We start from the raw sequence: 18,597 nt of genomic DNA, 5'->3' as shown, positions 1-18,597 counted from the left end.
ACTTGCCATTGACTTTTGTGTGTGATAATCTCTACAAGCCCCATATCTAACCTGACCGTTTCTTTCCTGGTTTTCTCCAGTACCCAAATGAACTTCTTTTATGCCTCATGAACATCCCAACCTAATCTCAGCAGCACCTCAGGCCCTGATTCGAACAGGAAAAATGGCTTCATTCACCTATGTGTAGTTTTATGGGAGCTTACTATAAGAGACTGCCATCAGAGAAGTGATTTAAACCAACAAATATACTTGTTCATACTTCAGGATGGTGAAAATTCAATAAACAGTATGGAATCTGAGAGGGAAAATGTTCCTGAGCCTCGCTCTTGGCTTACCGAGTTTCCTTACAATCCTTAGCATTCCTTGGCTATAGAAACATCACTCCAACCTCTGCTTTGGTCCTTGTATCATCTTCACATTTGTGTGTCTTAGTTCATTTTGCATATCTATTTGGCTAGGCCATGTTTCCTATATACTCAGCCAAAGATCATTCTGCATAATCTGGGGTAAGGTTAACATTTGCAAAAAGGACCCAAAGTAAAGCAGACTGCCCATCTACAATAAGGATGGGCTACATCAATTTAGTAGAAGAATTGACCACGCTGTAAAGCAAGAGGAGAATTCTGCAGAAGAAAGTCTTGAACTTCAACTTCAACATCAGCTCTTTTATTCTCCAGGTCTACAGAAAGCTGGCCAACCCCGTGGATCTTATACTTGTCAACTTTTATCAACTGCATGAGCCAATTCCCTAAAATAAATCACTCTCTATTCACACATATACATACTATTTGTTCTGGGGTTTTTTTTTGTTTTGTTTTGTTTTGTTTCTCTGGATCATGGGGCTTGAACTCTGGGCCTGGGCACTGCCCCTGAGCATTTCAGCTCTACCACTTTAAGCCACAGCACCACTTTTCATTTTCTGGTAGTTAATTGGAGATGAGTCTTATCTTTCCTGCCCAAGCTGGCTTTGAACTACAACCCTCAGACCTCAGCCTCCTGAAGAAGCTAGGATTACCAGCGTGAGCCACCAGCACCAGGCTTTGTTCTGTTTTTTAAAAAACAGTTTCTAAAATCTTTCCCTCTGTTTACAAAGATACCATTCTCCAGCTATAAGGCCTAATCAACTCAGTGTAATACTATCCTATCAAGTTTCATCTACACAGACCTCATTACAGCCTGATATCATTCCTATACTTTTAGACACCTACATACAAACCATGGCCCAGAAATATTAAGTGGGAAATTGAAGTACTGTGTAGTACTGTGTTATGAATCAAATGGAGAAAGTGCTTTAAAGCATAAGGTCCCCAGTCCAATCCCCAGTAATACATACAAAACACACACACACACACACACACACACACACACACACACACACACGCACACACGGGTATCCAGGCCAAAAAAAAATCTTGTGGATACTTTTCAAAGTAAGGTTATATTCTGAGCTTCAGGATGGTCAAGAGATTGAGGAATGAGACATAGTCACTCAATACAATCTGCATTTGCTGGGAGTTACTGGATTGTAGATATGGCCCCAGGGCCTTGGTATTTCCAAGTTTAGTATTGCCCATTTGCAGGCATGTACAGAAACCAAACATTACATTGCAAGGTATTTAGAAGTAGAAGCTATTGCTGAGTTTAGGGGATGAGAAGGCAAAATTCATGACCTACATGTTTTAGAAATATTCATGGCCTGTGGGCACAGAACAAGTTGTGAAGTCTTAGAATTATTCTGTAACAGCCTCTTTCCTCACCCTTGTTCTTGTAGCATAGTATGGGGTTCATCTCAGTCCGATGCCAACAAGGACAAAAGATACCTCAGACCTTCAGGGATGTCTGATCCACAGGACTTAGCCATGAACTCCTTTTCTATAAGCAACAAATATTCCAATCAGATTCCAAGCTCATCGGATGGCTGTCACTAAATCTTTGCTTACATAAAACAGGACTTTATGAACCAGCCAATTTGAGTTTTAAAAATTGGATTTTAAAAATTAATTAGCATGACACACAGTCTTGATTCCTTCCCCATCTCTCATCCTTCTCCATGTTTGACTTGTCACCCTCTCTGTCCCTCCATACACCTCCCAGGTCCCAGTTTCCCACCACCTTTTCCCTTATTTTATCCCTAATGGTATAAAAATTCAGAGTTATAGTAGAGAAATAACTGGTTATTAGGGAGTACAAGGGTGCATTGTGTAAGCACTAAGTATTTGAGGGTAACTTCTTTAAAGGCAAAAGCTGGAGAGGTGTTTTTTGTTTTGATTTTTGTTTTTTGGGGGTTTTTTTGCCAGTCCTGGGATTGGGTTAAGGACCTGAGCACTGTCCTTGGGTTTTCTCAAGGCTAGAGCTTACCTCTTAAGCCATAGCACCACTTTCAGTTTTCTATGTATGTGGTACCGAGGAATAAAACCTGGGTCTTAGTGCATGCTAGGCAAGCATTCTTACCACTAGCCCAAACTGCTGGCCACTGGAGAGGTTTTTTTGTTTTTTGTTTTTTGTCAATTCAAAAATATTCTGATGTCAAATTACCTGGAACAAAATGCCAAGTAAGTCTTGCCTGGGGGTTCAGACTTGAACCCCAGCATTGAGTAGACTGATGTAGGAGGATCTCAAGTTGCAGGACAATTTGAGCAATTCAGTGAGACCTTGTCTCAAAATAAAAAAATAAATATCATGTGACACAAACGAAACAATTTTTTCTGGCTAGAGGGATGTAGAGAGAGACAATCTTACTTTTCAGCATCTATGATCAATACCTTGTGTATTTTGTGTTTTGCACATGAGCACATGAGTTACATTTTCTCCAAAATGTAAGTTTTCTTTAAGGTAATATACATCCTTAGAAGATCTTTAACAGTAGAATCCAGGGAATAATACAAGCCAAACCCCAATAGGTACAGGCTAAAATCTCCATGAATTCTATCTCTTTTCATAGCTCCTTTTGAGATGCAAAGGCTCTCTTAGAAATGTTCTCTCTTTCTTGTAGATGGAATCTAGAATTGGCTGTGAGCTGGTAAATAACAGCTAAATACAGGATGCAGATTCAACAATATTCCTTAGATCAGAAGCTAAAGAAAGATCAAAATATGTGTCTGAAAGGCTAAGCCACATTAGGAATGCAAGCTCATGTTCCCAATGGCTGAATACATACTACAGCCCTGCAATTCAAGACACACAACCAACAATCTTGCAGAAGTAATTTATTGACTTTTTTTTTCAGAAACAAAACCAGCAAAAGACACCAGGCTACAAATTTGTTTCATTTGCTTTCTTCAGTCAAATCCCAGAAAGTTATTATTATGTTACTCTTTTATAAGCTATCAATAGTTTCTCACATCAGAAAGCTATTTTAATTCATTATTGATGCTTTTTAAAAATGCCACTTTCTATTCAACACCTATTGATGGCAGAAAATAAAAGACCATATCTGGGGAGATGTGAGACATGAATTTTATGAGTGTAGCCATTTCTTTGTCTTAATGTGGTTCATTAAATTACCTTCTGACCAAACGAAGCATTTCCATTACCCTCCAGAACTCTTGGAAGACACACAGAAAATCCTATAAGTACCCTTGTTCTTTTCTCCTGAGAACAACCAGAATTTCATGAGAATCAAGCTTTGAAGTTCTGCAATCAGACTTTAATGCTATATCAACTACAAGCTGGTAAACTTAATCAATTCTCTTAGCTTTTCCAAGTTTCTCATCTGTAAACAAGTGTTCCTTAGTTTCAGGGCAATGATGTGGAGTAAGTAAGACCATGCAGTATAAGGCACTTGGCAGCAAATGAGCCCTCAGTGAATGTTAACTATTGTATTTATATTGTAACACAGCTGTCTGACCTATCACTATACCTGGTATATCAAGACTTTTTCTACTCAGGCACCTTTTCTCTGTTTTTCTATAATCTCACTGATGATGATGCTGGTATTATAGGAACATGCCACCAGACCCAACTTCTGTCTGTGGAGGAGTCTCTCTTTGTTTATACCCTGGCTAGCCTAGAACTATGCAACTTGGGATGACTAACTAGCAAGTGACACTGGACTCAGTTATGGATTGAAAAGGTAGGTATCCCTTGAACTTTTCTGCCTGGGCTTTCCTCCTGTCCTTAGCCCCCCAAGTAGCTAGGATTACAGGCATAAGACACAGGCTCCTGACAAGATTGGGGCAATTTCTAAGAAATGTATTCCTTATAGTTCTGAAGGTAGGAAGCCTGAAACAAACTTGCTTGCACGCTCAGTACCTAATAGAATAAAACCTGTTAGGGCTCCTCAGAGCAGAAGGAACGAACACTGTTCTAATAATGCTGAAAATGGAAGGGCAACAGAGCCAAGCTAGCTCCCTTGTAGGGAAGTACTAATTTCATCCTGATGGTAAAACTCTTGTGGCCTAATTCCTGCCTAAAGGCTATCACACTTGATTTGAGGATTCGTAGATTTGGGAATGGCAGACATTTAAGCCAGCACACGAATTCAGCCAAGTATCGATAAACACGTGATGCTCCCTGTCACCTAGATCCTTTTTCTTTGCTTTCCTGCACTGACCCAGCTCTCAAGCACCGACAGGACAGAAGGACTAAGGGTCCTGGACTTGACCCTTTGGCTCAGCTAAGTCTTCAGTTAAGAGAAAGAAAATAACTAAAATTCATCTTAAAAATGGGACACAAATTTACCTTGTTCTACAAAACCTCAAACTCAGGCTTTGGGTGTGATGGATGAGTATGGCCAATGGGTTTCCTAACAGAGCATCTACAGTCAACTCCACAGGCTTTAGTTTCAATACTAGGGGATAATTGCTATTCCTTCTATCTACACAAATCCTACTCATGAGTCAAGATGACTTTGTAAATATTCCACCCAGTAATAAGAACATTCCTTTCTTCAAATGCTTTTGTAATTTGATGTTAGCCCTTGTTCACTTCAGCTTTCTGCTCAAGTTGCTCATGCAATGGTTACTGACCATATTCTAGTTTTTTCACTGGGTGGTCACTAGCCTAAGGTCAGAGTGCTTCTACTTTTATTTCTCTTCCACAGCACAAAAATTCCTGCTCATCTTCATACTGGATCATCATTCTGACTTCAGCCTGCACCAAGAACCTCATTTGCTGCACAAGCAGCAGCTATTAGAGACCCAAATTCATAATGACTGAGACAGTGACATCCCAGGACTAAAACCTCAGAAACCAGTATATAAACTATGGAATAATTAATAGCATCATTTTAACCATGCAAATAAAAATCTCCTGCCCCAAGGCCTAGAGAAACAACTCAGCAGGAGCTGCTATAGTTGATGTAATGTTTATAGAAGGTATGATGCTTAATGATAGGATAAATGAAATCTCCTGATGCTACAAAAAGTGGATTATCTATTCTTAGTTAGAACCTGAAAGTGACTTTTCCCACACAAGAATTGCAGAAACCTATCAATAACCTAAGCCCTGAAAATTTCAGCATCTTGGCCCCAAATTACTAATATTCACAGAGGGAATGCAGCTGTCTAATCAATATCTTCTTAGAATCACAAAAGTTAGAAATCTATACGCCCATAGAAAATGTGTTGAGGGAATATTGATGGGGGGAAAAAGTCTAAAAAAAATGTATTTGAAGGACTCAAGAGCTAGTGACATCAGAGCCAGAAGTATTGATTTTTTGTGGCTCTCTTTTAAAGAAAAATATTTGGTGATATTAGGGATTGAACACAGGGCTTGTCCTTGATGAACAGGCACTCTGCTAGCTGAGCCAGACCTCCAGCCTTGCTTATTTTATTAGTTTTTTGTTTGTTTGTTTGGGGTTTTTTTGCCAGTCTGGGGGCTTGAACTCAAGGCTTAGGCATGGTCCTTGGACACTTTTTGCTCAAGGCCAGCCCTCTGCCACTTGAGTCATAGTGCCACTTCTGACTTTTTCTGTATAGGTGTTACTGAGAAATCGAACCCAGGGATTCGTGTATGCCAGGTGAGCCCTCCACCACCTGGCCATACTCACAGCCCCTAGTGGGTTTTTTGGGGGAGGGGGGGTGGGTTTTTTGTTTTGTGGGTCATGGGGCTTAAACTCAGCCTGGGCACTGTCTCTGAGCTCTTCAGCTCAAGGCTGAGAGCTACCACCCTACCCCTGAGACAGGCCTCACTTCTTGTTTTCTAGAGGTTAACTGGGGATAAGAGTCTCAAGCCAGGGCTGGCTTTGAACCTTGATCCTCAGATCTCAGCCTCCAGAGTAGCTAGGATTACAGGCATGAACCACCACCTCCAGCCCTACTGGTTATTTTTGAGGTAGGGTTTCACTTACACTTGGGCAAGCCTGGGGTTCATTCTTCCTACTTGTGTGTCCCGTGTCTTTGGGGCTGACAGGTGCTTCCCCTGTAGCTGGGGTAAGAGGCACACACCTCCATGACCAGCCATTGGTTGAGATACAGTCTCATATACTTCTTTGTGCCCTCTCTGGCGGCCTCAAGCTGCAGGACAAAAGGTTTTATCTTTGAACCTCAAAGTTCAAGTCTTGGGAGATAGGGGAGGGGGGAGTTAATGACCTCTCAGATTGTATTACAATGTGCTGCTTATTTAGAATCTAGGAGATCTGTAACTGACCCTGATAAGAGGGAAGATCTTTAGTTCACTGCTGGCTTTTTTGAACATCCTCAAGTCTTCAAGATGTTCATCTTCAAGTCTGAATGTCCCAAAACAGAAGCTCTAAGTCCATCCTGCCTAGCTGTTGCCTAAGCCTTTCCCTTAGCAGTACCCTCCCCAAGCTCTGCTATACAGTAGAACCTGGAGCTAGTTCTGACGCTTCTTAAAACCTAAGACTTTATCATCCTGCCCAACATTCTTCTCCACCAAATTCAATCTCCTTGATGAATTTAATGTTTTATAAAACATTGGGGGATTCTGGTCCTCCAGCACCTTCTCCTCTCCTTCCTTGAAAAAAAAAAACAATTCGGAAAAATTTGGATTTCTAGGAAATACAAATACTCATGTCTCGCCATGAATTAGGAAAAAAGTGAAACACACATCAACTAAAAACTCAATAGTCTAGACATTCTGCCACAAAAACACTGAAATAAACACATAAACAGGATATCACTCTCCAAAGGTAGATGAAACCTTTTCAAATAAAAACAAAAGATTTGCAGAAATGAGACTAATTTGGAGAAGGGCTAGTATAGGTAATAAAAGATGCAGAGCAGAACACTAGAGCAGAATGGATGCATATACTTTCTTTCCCTCATTAAGTCTGAACACAAGAGCTGTTTATGGTCATCCAATCTCCTCCACAAAGCATTTACTATTTATCTTTCTGAATCCCAAATAACAGAATCCTTCCTAAATGTTAGAAATAGACACAAGGTAGGAGTGATGCTACATGAATGTAGAGTCAAAATAGTGGCCAAAGCCTGATAAGCAGTTGCCTATGAAGGACTGCCTTACCCTGTGATTATTTCCATCTGCATGAGCAGGCTCTAAAAATCATGCAACTTTTGGAAGTAAATCCACGTGTCCAAGAAAACTGTGGCACAGTACATATAATATTAAAAGTAGCAGATGCTTTTATTCAATTTATTATATCACAGTTACTCAAGAAATGGAAACCTTGGATGTTAGCCATCCATATTTAAAGATTAGAGCTTGCCAGAAAGAAGTGCAGATAAGCTTAGCTTATCTTTCCCATCATAGTTACAGCCTACACAGGCAGAAGTCTTCCAACCCTAAAAAATGGTCTCAAGACGTTATCTTGGTTCCTTCTAACTGTGGGCCAAATGGTCCCAAGTGAAACAACTGAAGATCCTTAAATAGGTTTGGTGAATGGGGAACCACACAATCTGTATACATGGGCCAAATTGGTGTAGTATAAATTTCTACTGCACAAGTAATTCAGCACACATGATTATTATTAAAAAAAATCATAGAAATGATGTAGATTATCCAATAATAGAACTGAAGAATTGCCTATCATTTTGTAAGTAACCATTATTATATTGGTATATTTTTATCTAGATTTCTCATGCATTCACATAAATGGCATATCTAATTTTTAGAAGAATAGGTCCAATGCATCTATGCTTTCCTAATTCACTTTTAAATTTAGGACTAAATTTCCAAATATACTTCTATTTAATAATCTTAACATCTACAAAGCACTCCATTGTACCATAGTTGTTTATTAGAAAATGTAGGTTACTGTCAATATTTGACATTATTAGCAATACTTCAATGATGAGTATATTCTAGATGTATTTCTGGTTATTCCTTTGGGACAAAAGTTTCTAAAGAAATTTGAGGTCAAAGCTGATCAACTTCCTAAGTCATTTTGGCATACATAGCCAAATCTCCCTTCAAAAGAGTTGTCCCAATTTACACACCTACCCAAATAATGCATTCATCTTAATGTCAACTCCCTAGCAGACCCAATTTCTTATGACTGTAGGAATCTGAAGTTCTTACAGCATGCTGTCTATCATTCTGCATACAAATATCTGTGAATAAATTATTTACATTAATTAGCTATAGTGATTCAAAGAAAACAAACAGCCTCAGAAGAGTCTCATTTGGCAGTAACTCAATTATATTCTGGGGGAAAGTGTTTATGTTGTACTAAGGATTAAACTCAGGGTACTCTACCACCTGAGCCATGCCTCCAAGCCCTTTTTGCTTATTTTTCAGATCATGTCGCATACTTTAACCCATCTAGCTTCAGACCACCTCTTCCTATCTGTGCTTCCTGTTTGGTTAAGACTAGTCATACATGACCATGTCTGGCTTGTTGACTGAGGTAGGGTCTCTCTCTCTCTCTCTCTTTCTCTTTCTCTTTCTCTTTACAGAAGGAAGGGAAACTGCCCTCAAGCAGCCATTCTCCTAATCACCATCCCCTTAGTACTAAGTCCTATATTCTTTCAGATCATTGTTTCAAAATCTATTATTCCATTCTACAAAGATATAGACATAGATCCTTCATGTAGCCCAGCTTTCCCTCTAGACATTCATCCTCTATTTCCCTTAACAGCATCTTCCTGTCACATATTGGTTCCTCAAAGAACTGGGACATTTCTGAAATCTTTGTCTATGAGAACACTTATTTCATATCTGAGAATACTGTTTGTCTTTTCTTTCACCCTTAAACTTTGCAGAAAGGTTGTAGAATAGAAAAGGATACATAAGAAAGAAACCAGGAAGATATGGGAGTCAGGAATAGCTGATCAGATAAAACAAAAGGGAAAACTATGTCTGGGAAAGAGATAATGTTAATAATTTGTTAAAGTGGAGCATGGGCCACAAAAAATGGTTCTACTAAGCAAAGCAAACATTTTTTACTTAGGAGGCTCACAAAAAGTATCAGTTCACTAAGGAGAATCACTCCTCTTCCAAGCAATAAAACCTTGATTCCCTTGGAAGTCCAAACTAGGGAACTGTTGGTTGTACAAAAGTTGGAACTACTTCTTCAGCAGACATCAAGAGGACTTAAATAGGAGTCCTTCTCATATCCTCAGCAGCAATGTCATCTATAAAAGGAGTCCATATAAAGTGGAGACAATGGAATGCCAGTGTAGAGTTCTCAATTCAGGAATAACCAGCTGATTTTTTGAAGTATGACCTTATTTGTTCATTCAGTAAATATTTATTGAGTATTTTTATGGGCCAGGTACTGCAGTGGGCATTAGGGAGAGAGGAATGACAAGACAAATGCAGTCCCTTTCTACAGAAAATAACAGTCTTATGGGAGAGATAACTACCAGCTACAAAACATGGAGACATTTGCACAAGAGGGACCCTTCATACCCAGTGATCAGCTGGCTGTCTTGCTTATGTACAGTGTCTCTTTCATTCGCTTTACTGCAGTTGCTTCAACTACTTTTCTGTTCCAGAAATCTTTCTGAAAACAGCTCTCCAACTCTCTCATCTTCCTATCTCGGCTCACTGTCACAACTGCTATCCTAAAACCACCCACCAAACTCTACTTATATTCCAAACATTCTGACTTGTTTATTTTTCCTCTTAATCCTTTAAATGACATGACTTACCATAACAATCTCTGAAGATTTCTTCCTTTTTCCCCCTTCTCTTGTCAGGGTCTTTCTTCCCCGGTCCCTCTCGAGCAGCAGGAGGGACAGGGAGAACACACCAAGACCAGGACAAGCCGAGAGAGGAGAGGGCACACTGACCGCCCGCACCCAGCCCTCCTTCTCTGGAAGACCAACAGACACGTTGGGGAGCTCTGTCAAGCCAGGAACTCTAACCCCAACCCACTGAGGAAGTTCCTCCAGCTAATATACTCTCACTCTAGGTCTCAGCAGAGAATGATAAAGCAATAACACATTTGTAACCAATGGTAATCAAGTCTTGCACTCTGCCTCCTGCACCTTGCCTGTCTCTTGCCCCTTGCCTCTTGTGTGTTGCCTTGCCTCTCAGCAGAAAGGGATTATAATACCGATGATATAGCTCAAAGTTAGACATGGCATTACTCGGCTCCTACCATTCTCTCTTTTATAACTATTGCCTAGAATAAGATTAAGCCTGACTGAGTTTACCCACAGTTTTCTGAGGCTGTTTGCTTTTTTTTACTCCCAGTTTGCCCACAAATGCATTTGAAAGTGTGTAATACTAGGTGAAACACATACATATCCTGTAGAAGTTTCACCCTAAATTCATGGTTAAAAACCTGAGGAAAATTCTCAACATTCATCTCTAAAGCCCTGGAGAGCCTGATCCCAAATGCCTCACAGATGCCCGTCTCTTTGATATATTCTCAATATCTTTCTCATTGTTGAATAATTCATGCATAAGTATATCTTAATGTTTTTCCAAAATGAAACATGCCCAGACAAAAAATAATATCTCACAGAAGAAGAACAAGAAGAAGAAGAAGAAGAAGAACAAGAAGAAGAAGAAGAAGAAGAAGAAGAAGAAGAAGAAGAAGAGGAAGCAGCAGCAGCAGCAGCAGCAGCAGTGGTAGCTGCTGCCTGTAATCCTACCTGCTCAGGAGGCTGAGATCTGAAGATCAAGGTTCAGAGCCAGCCTGGGTACCAGAAAACCAGAAGTGGGACTGTGGCTCCAGAGGTAGAGTGGTAGCCTTGAACTGAATCGCGCAGGGACATCACCCAGGCCCAGAGTTCAAGCCCCATGACCAACAACAACAAAAGAAAATTGCACAGTACTTCAGGACTCAAAAAACCAAATCTACATTTGGTGGGTTTTTAAGGGAAGAAAAGAAAGGACAGCTAAAGGCATAAGAAATATATTTAATAAAAGCAGAAAACAAATCTTGGGAGAAAACAAAAGAAGGCAACCAAAGTACAAGAGGCTTTTAGAACAACCAACAGACCACATCAGAAAACAACCTATCCATGAGAGTGCGAGGTTCGCTGAAAAGAAACAGCCACTTGATTCAGGCATAAAAGTCTGTGGCCCACACAAGATGGAGGCCCCCAGAGAGAAAAGGGAAGGAAAAAGGGATTTGCACTGAGCGGGATTACATAGGGAAAGGCAGGAGGTGGACCACAGCAGAGGAGGAAGTGATCTCAGAGCCTGGGTAGCCTCTCTCTATTAGGAGGCGGCATGACCCGGGCAATCCGGGAAGAGACTTTGGGCACAGGAGGAGGTGACCTTCGAGAGTCTGAGGGCCTGTCCTGACTCACAGGTGACTGACGTAGATGAGTACTGATTCCAGGCAGGGGAAGAGGCAGGGGGGAGGGGCTGTTCTCCCAGGCCGACCTCAGAGCATAAGTCAAAGCCAGGGTACTGAAGGTTGTATATGTACGTCCACTGTTTTCCAAATCATGTCTTCTGCTGAAATAGCTACACATCTAAAAAGCGATCGAAGACAGCAAAGCCAACGAACTATTCAAGAAAGGCATTCAAGTCTGAAAACTTACCACACTGAAGGCTGAGGGGTTAAAAATGTTGTTATTAATAATAATAATAATACATAGAAAGCTTCACCAGCAGAAGAGATGATAGGCAGGCTCTGAAGTAAGGAAAGGGAGCGCTAGGAGGGGGGGAGACGGGGGGAAGGTCCAGAGAGACAAATCACAAGAAAACCGGGGAAGAGGGGCATGGTTCAAAAGGAAATGTATTCCTTACCTAACAGGTGTAACTGTACCCCACCCGTGCGCCACCTTTACAACATAAAAAAACAAATCATTTTAAGGGAAGTAGGCCATGGCTCACAGCAACACAGGCCCGGCTGAGCTGACCTGGAGGAGAGGCTTCTCCCTGCGCCACTCACCCGCCATGGACGCGGGGCCTGGAATTCTCCGTGTTCCTCCTGAAGCACCTGAGGCCTCCGAAGATGGCGGCGGCTGCCGTCCCGGCTGGGCCGCTGGGTTTTCAGGGCGGTGCCCTGGGGGGGAAACCTGCGTGAGTCTCGCGAGAACACCAGATGGCAGGGGAGGTGTGAAAAAAAAAAAAAGTTACCCAACATCCGGGGAACTCTTAACACCACGCGGGCTCAACATCCGGGGAACTCTTAACACCACGCGGGCTCAACATCCGGGGAACTCTAACCACGGCCGCGCCGGCCACAGCGCTCCAGCTGCTGCTAACCCCAGAACCCATGAGGTGCTGTGAGACGCTGGAGCTTGCACAGCTACAAAATGGATTGATCCTGAACGTCTTGGCTGATGCTTTGCCCGGAGCCCTCACTGAAGCTGGGCTTCCCTGTGGAAGGCCTGTGCGTCCCGTCGGCCACGGAGACGAGCTGTCTTCCGCCATCTTGATCCCACTTCTTCCCCTGATTGGGCCCCTTGGAATGAGAAGAGGAAAACAGGTATTATTGGGGGGTTTTTTCGAGACTCCAGGCGAAGGATAGGCAATAAAGGAGCAGCCGGGAGGGTTTGTTGGTTGTTTTTTTTCTTCAGAATTCTTGAACCAACCGATGGGGACCGAGAATGAACAGGCGCCGAGAGGCGTGCAGGAGGCCGGGCTGGGCGGGCGTGGGTGACTGAAGGGGTGATGTGACAGGGACTGGAGAAGCGTGGAGACGCAGCCAGGGCGGGGAGCCCTTCACTGGCGGGGGATGGGCTGCATGGGGACACATCCCTGAGAAGACATTTCCAGAACCCTGGGGAGGGAGAGGGCGCTGCCCTTCTTCCAAATGATAGTTCAAGGACAGTCAACAGCAACAGATTCCTTAGTTTTGTCTCCTGGAAGAAACAACAACAACAACAACAACAACAAACCCACTGACATTCAGGTATTGTCCGAGAACCACACACTTTAACTCTCCCTGGCTTCTCCAGCACGGGGACCAGTGTGTTTGCAGAGCCATGGGTGCCTCTGCAAGAGAGCTACCCAGCAACTGACCACACCAGGAATTCCCCAGAATGGCTGCTTCTCTGTGTTTCTCTGTGCCTCCTTCACCTCTTATGGGAAGTAGGGATGTCCTTGGCAACTTAAGGTTCTTGCGAGAAATACCGCAACTCCTCTATAGGCTCAAGAACAGTGCATAGCTTATGCTATATGCTCAATAATAATTCACAAATGTTTGCTTTAGGAAGCTGTCTACTTTGCCATATAGAAAGACCGAGTGACTTTTCATGGCATTTTTTTTTTTTTGGCCTAGAACAATGGGCATCTCCTGAAAAAGAGACTAAGGCAAGGCCAGCCTAGGGATTCAGGAACTACAGGATGGCTGAAAGACATCCCGCATTTGCTGGGCGCTGCAGAGTATGACTTTTTTTTTAGTAAAGATATATCGGAATAATGTTTTCCAACTTTCTTTAAATTTCTTTTTCCCTTGTGGCTATTGCTCACTGCGTCAGTGGCATTCATGGCTTCAAGTAAAGGTCGGGCACAAGCTAGAACAGGAGTCATTCATTCCTGCACCTTGAGTTTCAAATTCACTTTTATTCTTCTATCCATAGACAATAGTTCTGAACGCCAAGATTTGCTGACATAAAAAAACAAAGTCGTTTCCTAAAACCTAAGAGTCATTGTTTATGTATCAAGAGTAAAGTCCAGAGGTGTAAGCACAAAACTCTGCCACGCTTCCCAGAAGGTGACCCTGTAGCTGCGATGGAAGAGGCTTTCACTTAGGTGGAGTAGGGGGTGTGGAATATTTATTGGGGCTCAGCATTTGGGAAAGGAAGGTCATGGGCAGAGGAGGACTGGGTAGTAGAAAGCCCCAGCCAATCAGCAAGGGGGAAATGAATACTACCCACCAGAGCTGTCTATGTCACACTGAAATGGCTGGGTTTTCGTGTTCTTGCGTTCCTCAACTTTGGCTGGCATGACCTCAGGTATGGCTTCCTACAGCTTCTCTCCATGTAAGGCTTAGAAGCTAAAGTCTCTGTGCTTCATGCATTCCTGAGTGTTGGGACATGTGTTTCTCAAAGGACTCAGGGGGTCCATGTCCATGTTTGTGTGCTTCCAATGTAAAGGAAACCTAGAAGACTTGGGAAAGAAGGGTCAAATAATAATAATAATAATAATAATAATAATCATAATAATGTAGCCCTAGTTCTAGGACTGTTACCCCAACTGGCAGTCCAGAATACAATGGCTTTCACAATGCAGGTAATGCATTCAAGAGCTTGACTTGCTAAGTGTGACAATAGCCCTACTCCTGAGAAGCCTTGGACTAGATGGCATAGTGCACTGGGATGGCCACATCGCTGTGGTCAAGATGTCAGTCTGCCCCCCTGCTTCTCCAGCTGCATAGCAACACAGATATGACCACCTGAATCTCTGCTAAGCCATTAAATGATGTGCATAGCCTACCCCCAGCATGGAAAGAATATTAAAGTGTTTATTGGCTTTCTTTTCCTGGACAAGACTGTCTTACGTTTATTCCTAATGAGCTCTATGACTTTTGATTTCCAAGCCTAAGGGAGAGCTTCTGAGCCCAGCACATTTTGAAGAATCCCTGCTGAGTTTCTTAGTCCTGATTAGTCAGAATAAAAGGGGCATCAATCTCTCTATGAGAAGATGGCAGCTTTCACATCGCAGACTAAGGAAAAATGATGATGCTAACTCAGACCCTGAGGGGCGTTGTTATATTAAAGTGAAGAAAATAAATCTGCACACTCTGTCGTGCTTGATTCAGGACCTCTCCACTTCTTGTCCTCGCTTGCCACCCCCTCTGGGCACACCAGTGAAATAGAGCTGGAGGTGAAAAACGAAGCCAAGCTGAAGGAAGGCCATTTCCTAGATCACTCCGTAAACCACCAAGTATTGAAATGCTCTGGAAAGGCTTTAGATTAAGCTCTGAGAGTGAAGGAGTAAGGCTAGCATAATGAAGTGAGAAGTAACTAGTACCGAGAATATCAAGTTCTATTTTGTGCAAATACAGCTAAAGAACATCTCATTTCTTCATTCTTCTCCCAATTGATAGTTTTCAGGATATTCAGTTTTATCAAGAGCCATGTAGTCTGCCAAGTTATAGTTTACATAAAACATACTATCATGGAGTTAGAAACAGCAGAAAGGGAAAGAGACTATGTTCTAGGTCTTTAATTTTACAGCCCTAAAGTATTTATAGAGATAGCCCCGCTGCCTCTCCTCTTTTCCTCTCCTCAGTCCTCACAGTTACTGGGGCAGCCTATGAGCACTTTCATCTGAGGGATAGTAGTATAGATATAAAGGGCAAGGTGTGACCAACCTTCCTAAACCCTCTTCCCTTGTAAGAGTACCAGCTCTCAAAGCACAAATAGTACATTTTCCAGTATTCACTCGCACTGGAAGCTGGAAAGGCTCAGCACACATTTGATGCATCAGCAGGTGGAGCTGAAGAGCTAATCCAGCTGCTGGCTAGGGGCCATCTCTAGCAATTGCTCAGAGACTGTGCAGTAGCATTCTGAATACGACAAAAAGGCAGTCAGACAGGCCTGATAAGTTTTTACAGGCCCTGTGGATGCTATCAAGTAAAAATACAATGTATGTGACATACCCTATTTTTTATTTGTACATTCATGTACCAAAATTAACTAATACCCATCATGTACCTGGCACTCTGTTAAACTCTAGAAACACAGTATCAAGTTTTATCCTCATGAAACTTATAACCTAAGGAATTGGCTTATCTGAGTGGTTAAGTATGTTGGTTTACTTTGGCACAGGTATTGGCTAAGTCATATTTGACTGTGGTGACCTTAGGCAATTGACTCAACATGTCATATATAAAACACAGATGTCAAAATGGACCCCTCATAAAATTATCTTGACTATTTTTTTAAATACCAGGCTGTGCCTCCCCTTTAGATTTTGATTCAAGGTAAGTTCCAGGTTCTCAGTGATTTGCAAAAACCACGTGTGTAAGGAAAACCTGAAAGGTTTTATAGCTGGTGGCCAACTAAGTTCTTTTTGTTAGTTTGCTTTGGGGGATTTTGTTGTTTTGTGCTAGTCCTGGGGCTTGAACTCAGGACCTGCATGCTCACTGTCCGTTAGGTTTTTTTTTCCTCAAGGCTGACATACTACCACTTGAGCCATACTTCTACTTCAGCTTTTTCATGGCTAACTGGCAATAAGAGTCTTTTCTTTTCCAAATAAGAGACTTTTCCAAATAAGAGACTTTTCTTTTCCAAATGGCTTTGAACTGTGATCCTACAATCTCCACCTTTTGTTGTTGCTATAAGCTGGGATTGCAGGCATATGATACCAGTGACCAGCTAAATTCTACTTATTTATGTAGCATATTTACAAGTATATACATATTGCATAAATAATACTGATGACCATAACAAACTATCTTTGTGCTCCATTTTAAAGGTATTGAAGACCTTGTTAGAAAATGAAGGATTAATGTGTAAAATCTATGTGCAGAGGTAACGTATAACATTATAATGTAAATATATAATCTGCAGTACATAAATTCTTTTTTTTCTTGGCAAATCCATATGTAATTGTATATTTTGTTTAGATCAAACACATTCATAGTCCAGGATTGTGTTTTCAAGAATCATTACAATCTAATCAAATCAACCTGTGTTGACTATGCACCTAGTACATGCAATATAATCACAAGCTTGTACCTTCTGATGCATCCTCCCTTTCTTAGATTAGTGCACAATGGGCAATGGAAGCTTCCCCTGTGGGTTTATATATGCTATTGACATTTATGTTTGGTGTTTCTTTATATAACTTGATGGAAGTACTCTGCTTTGCAGAGCAGCTACTCAGAGACGTACCCACTCCACGAAACCTCTTCCCCTAGTCTTAGCCATGGCCACAAGTCCAGTGATCCAGGGTACTGCTTCTGAAAGCTTGTTGAGAGTCATCTCTTACTGGACTTCACTTGATGATTCATCAACCAACTTCCCAACCACAACACATGTCTGGATATCTGTTTTCTAGAAATGACAGTTTCAAAGAGGTTTATAATGGGAGGCAATTCCCAGCAAAACAACAGGGTGCTGGAGAATGTAACAGCCCCAAATCACAAACATCAAGAAACAATTTCCTCTTTTTACCCAGTTTCAAAGTCTAAAACTTAGCAAACACATCAATTTTTATGTATAAAACAAAGGAGCTATGAAAACTAAAACTATGAAATTCCTTAATAACTATCAAAATTTCATATTCAGGGACTGTAAGTTTGGCCTAGTGGTAGAGTGCTTGAGTAGCATTCATGAAAACGTGGGTTCAATTCCTTGGTACCACATACATAAAAAAGCTGGAAGTGGCACTGTGGCTCAAGTGATAGAGCATTAGCCTTGAGGAAAGCCCAGGGACAGTGCTCAGGCCCTGAGTTCAATCCCCAGGTTTGGCAAAAACAAAATCCCATTCAATAGTAATAAGTAATGATAAGCATATATATATATATATATATCCACACATATATACACTCAGATAAGCACTGGTCCCATGGCAGAGGACTAGTCTAGACAGTTTACATGTATTCTCTTATACAACAGTTACCACAACCCAATAGAGGTGGTTACTCTAGTGGAACAGATGATCAGCAAGGTTGAAAAACTTTCCCATGGTCATGCAGCTACTAAAGAGCAGGGTTAGGACCCAAATCAGATAGTCTGGCTCCTAAACATGGGCTGTTAGCCACAGTCTATTACCGCAAGTTCTTAACATTTAAGCCAATGCTTGTTTGGGGTAGGCAATAGTCTGTATGTGAACAGGGTCTGACCTGTGCAATTTGCATTTTAGGTAGCTTTTTCTGCCAAAAAGTGCAGCCCCTCGATGATCACATAGCATCTATTCTATTTCCTCTGTAGTTCTTGAATATACATCCTTTCCATCCCCCTTGTCCCTGCCTTCATTCAAACCAATGTAATTTCTTGGCTAAACTGTTAATATTCTCCTTCTAATTTACCTTTCTGCTTGTATCCCTAACTGAAAGATGACAAGCCAACAGGAATTTTAAAAAGGTGCCGGGATAGCCAAAAAAGATATATACACTAGCACTAACAATTTCTAGAAGCAAGGGCTAGAGAGAGAAAGAGGTGGAAATAATGCAAATTCTAAGTCTTTACAAATCTAGAGAAAGACAAACTCAGGGGAGCTAGTATGAAGATATTAATACAAAGCTCTACTTTTGCACATTATGCAAGCTGACCAGGTTCACAGAGACTGGGCTTGTCTACTCTCCTCCCCAGCTCCTACAGCCCCCAGGAGCCTGCGTCTCCTGATCTCAGAAGCTTGGCTGGCTCCTGTGCT

General features: G+C 41.7%; 1 protein-coding gene and 1 long non-coding RNA gene across 2 annotated transcripts in view; one reads left to right on the top strand and one right to left on the bottom strand.

Moving 5' to 3' along the window:
• LOC150046523 (uncharacterized) overlaps positions 1–12,412 on the bottom strand; it is a 275,398-nt gene extending 262,986 nt beyond the window's left edge. Inside the window, exon 1 of the mRNA XM_090318686.1 lies at positions 12,218–12,412. Within this exon, the coding sequence (XP_090174812.1) occupies positions 12,218–12,412 (195 nt within the window). The remainder of the gene's footprint in view (positions 1–12,217) is intronic.
• A 70-nt stretch (positions 12,413–12,482) lies between these two features.
• LOC150046522 (uncharacterized) lies at positions 12,483–18,563 on the top strand. Its single transcript, XR_016539711.1, has 3 exons — positions 12,483–12,757; positions 16,696–16,751; positions 18,492–18,563. It is a non-coding gene; the product is annotated as an uncharacterized LOC150046522 (long non-coding RNA).
• Positions 18,564–18,597: the final 34 nt, after the last annotated feature.

The sequence above is a fragment of the Megascapheus bottae genome, chromosome 25 (genome assembly GCF_031878675.1).
Source record: "Megascapheus bottae isolate mThoBot1 chromosome 25, mThoBot2.hap1, whole genome shotgun sequence".
NCBI lineage: Eukaryota > Metazoa > Chordata > Mammalia > Rodentia > Geomyidae > Megascapheus > Megascapheus bottae.
The sequence above is the reverse complement of the archived record's forward strand: the minus strand, read 5'-3'. Positions and strand labels throughout refer to the sequence as shown.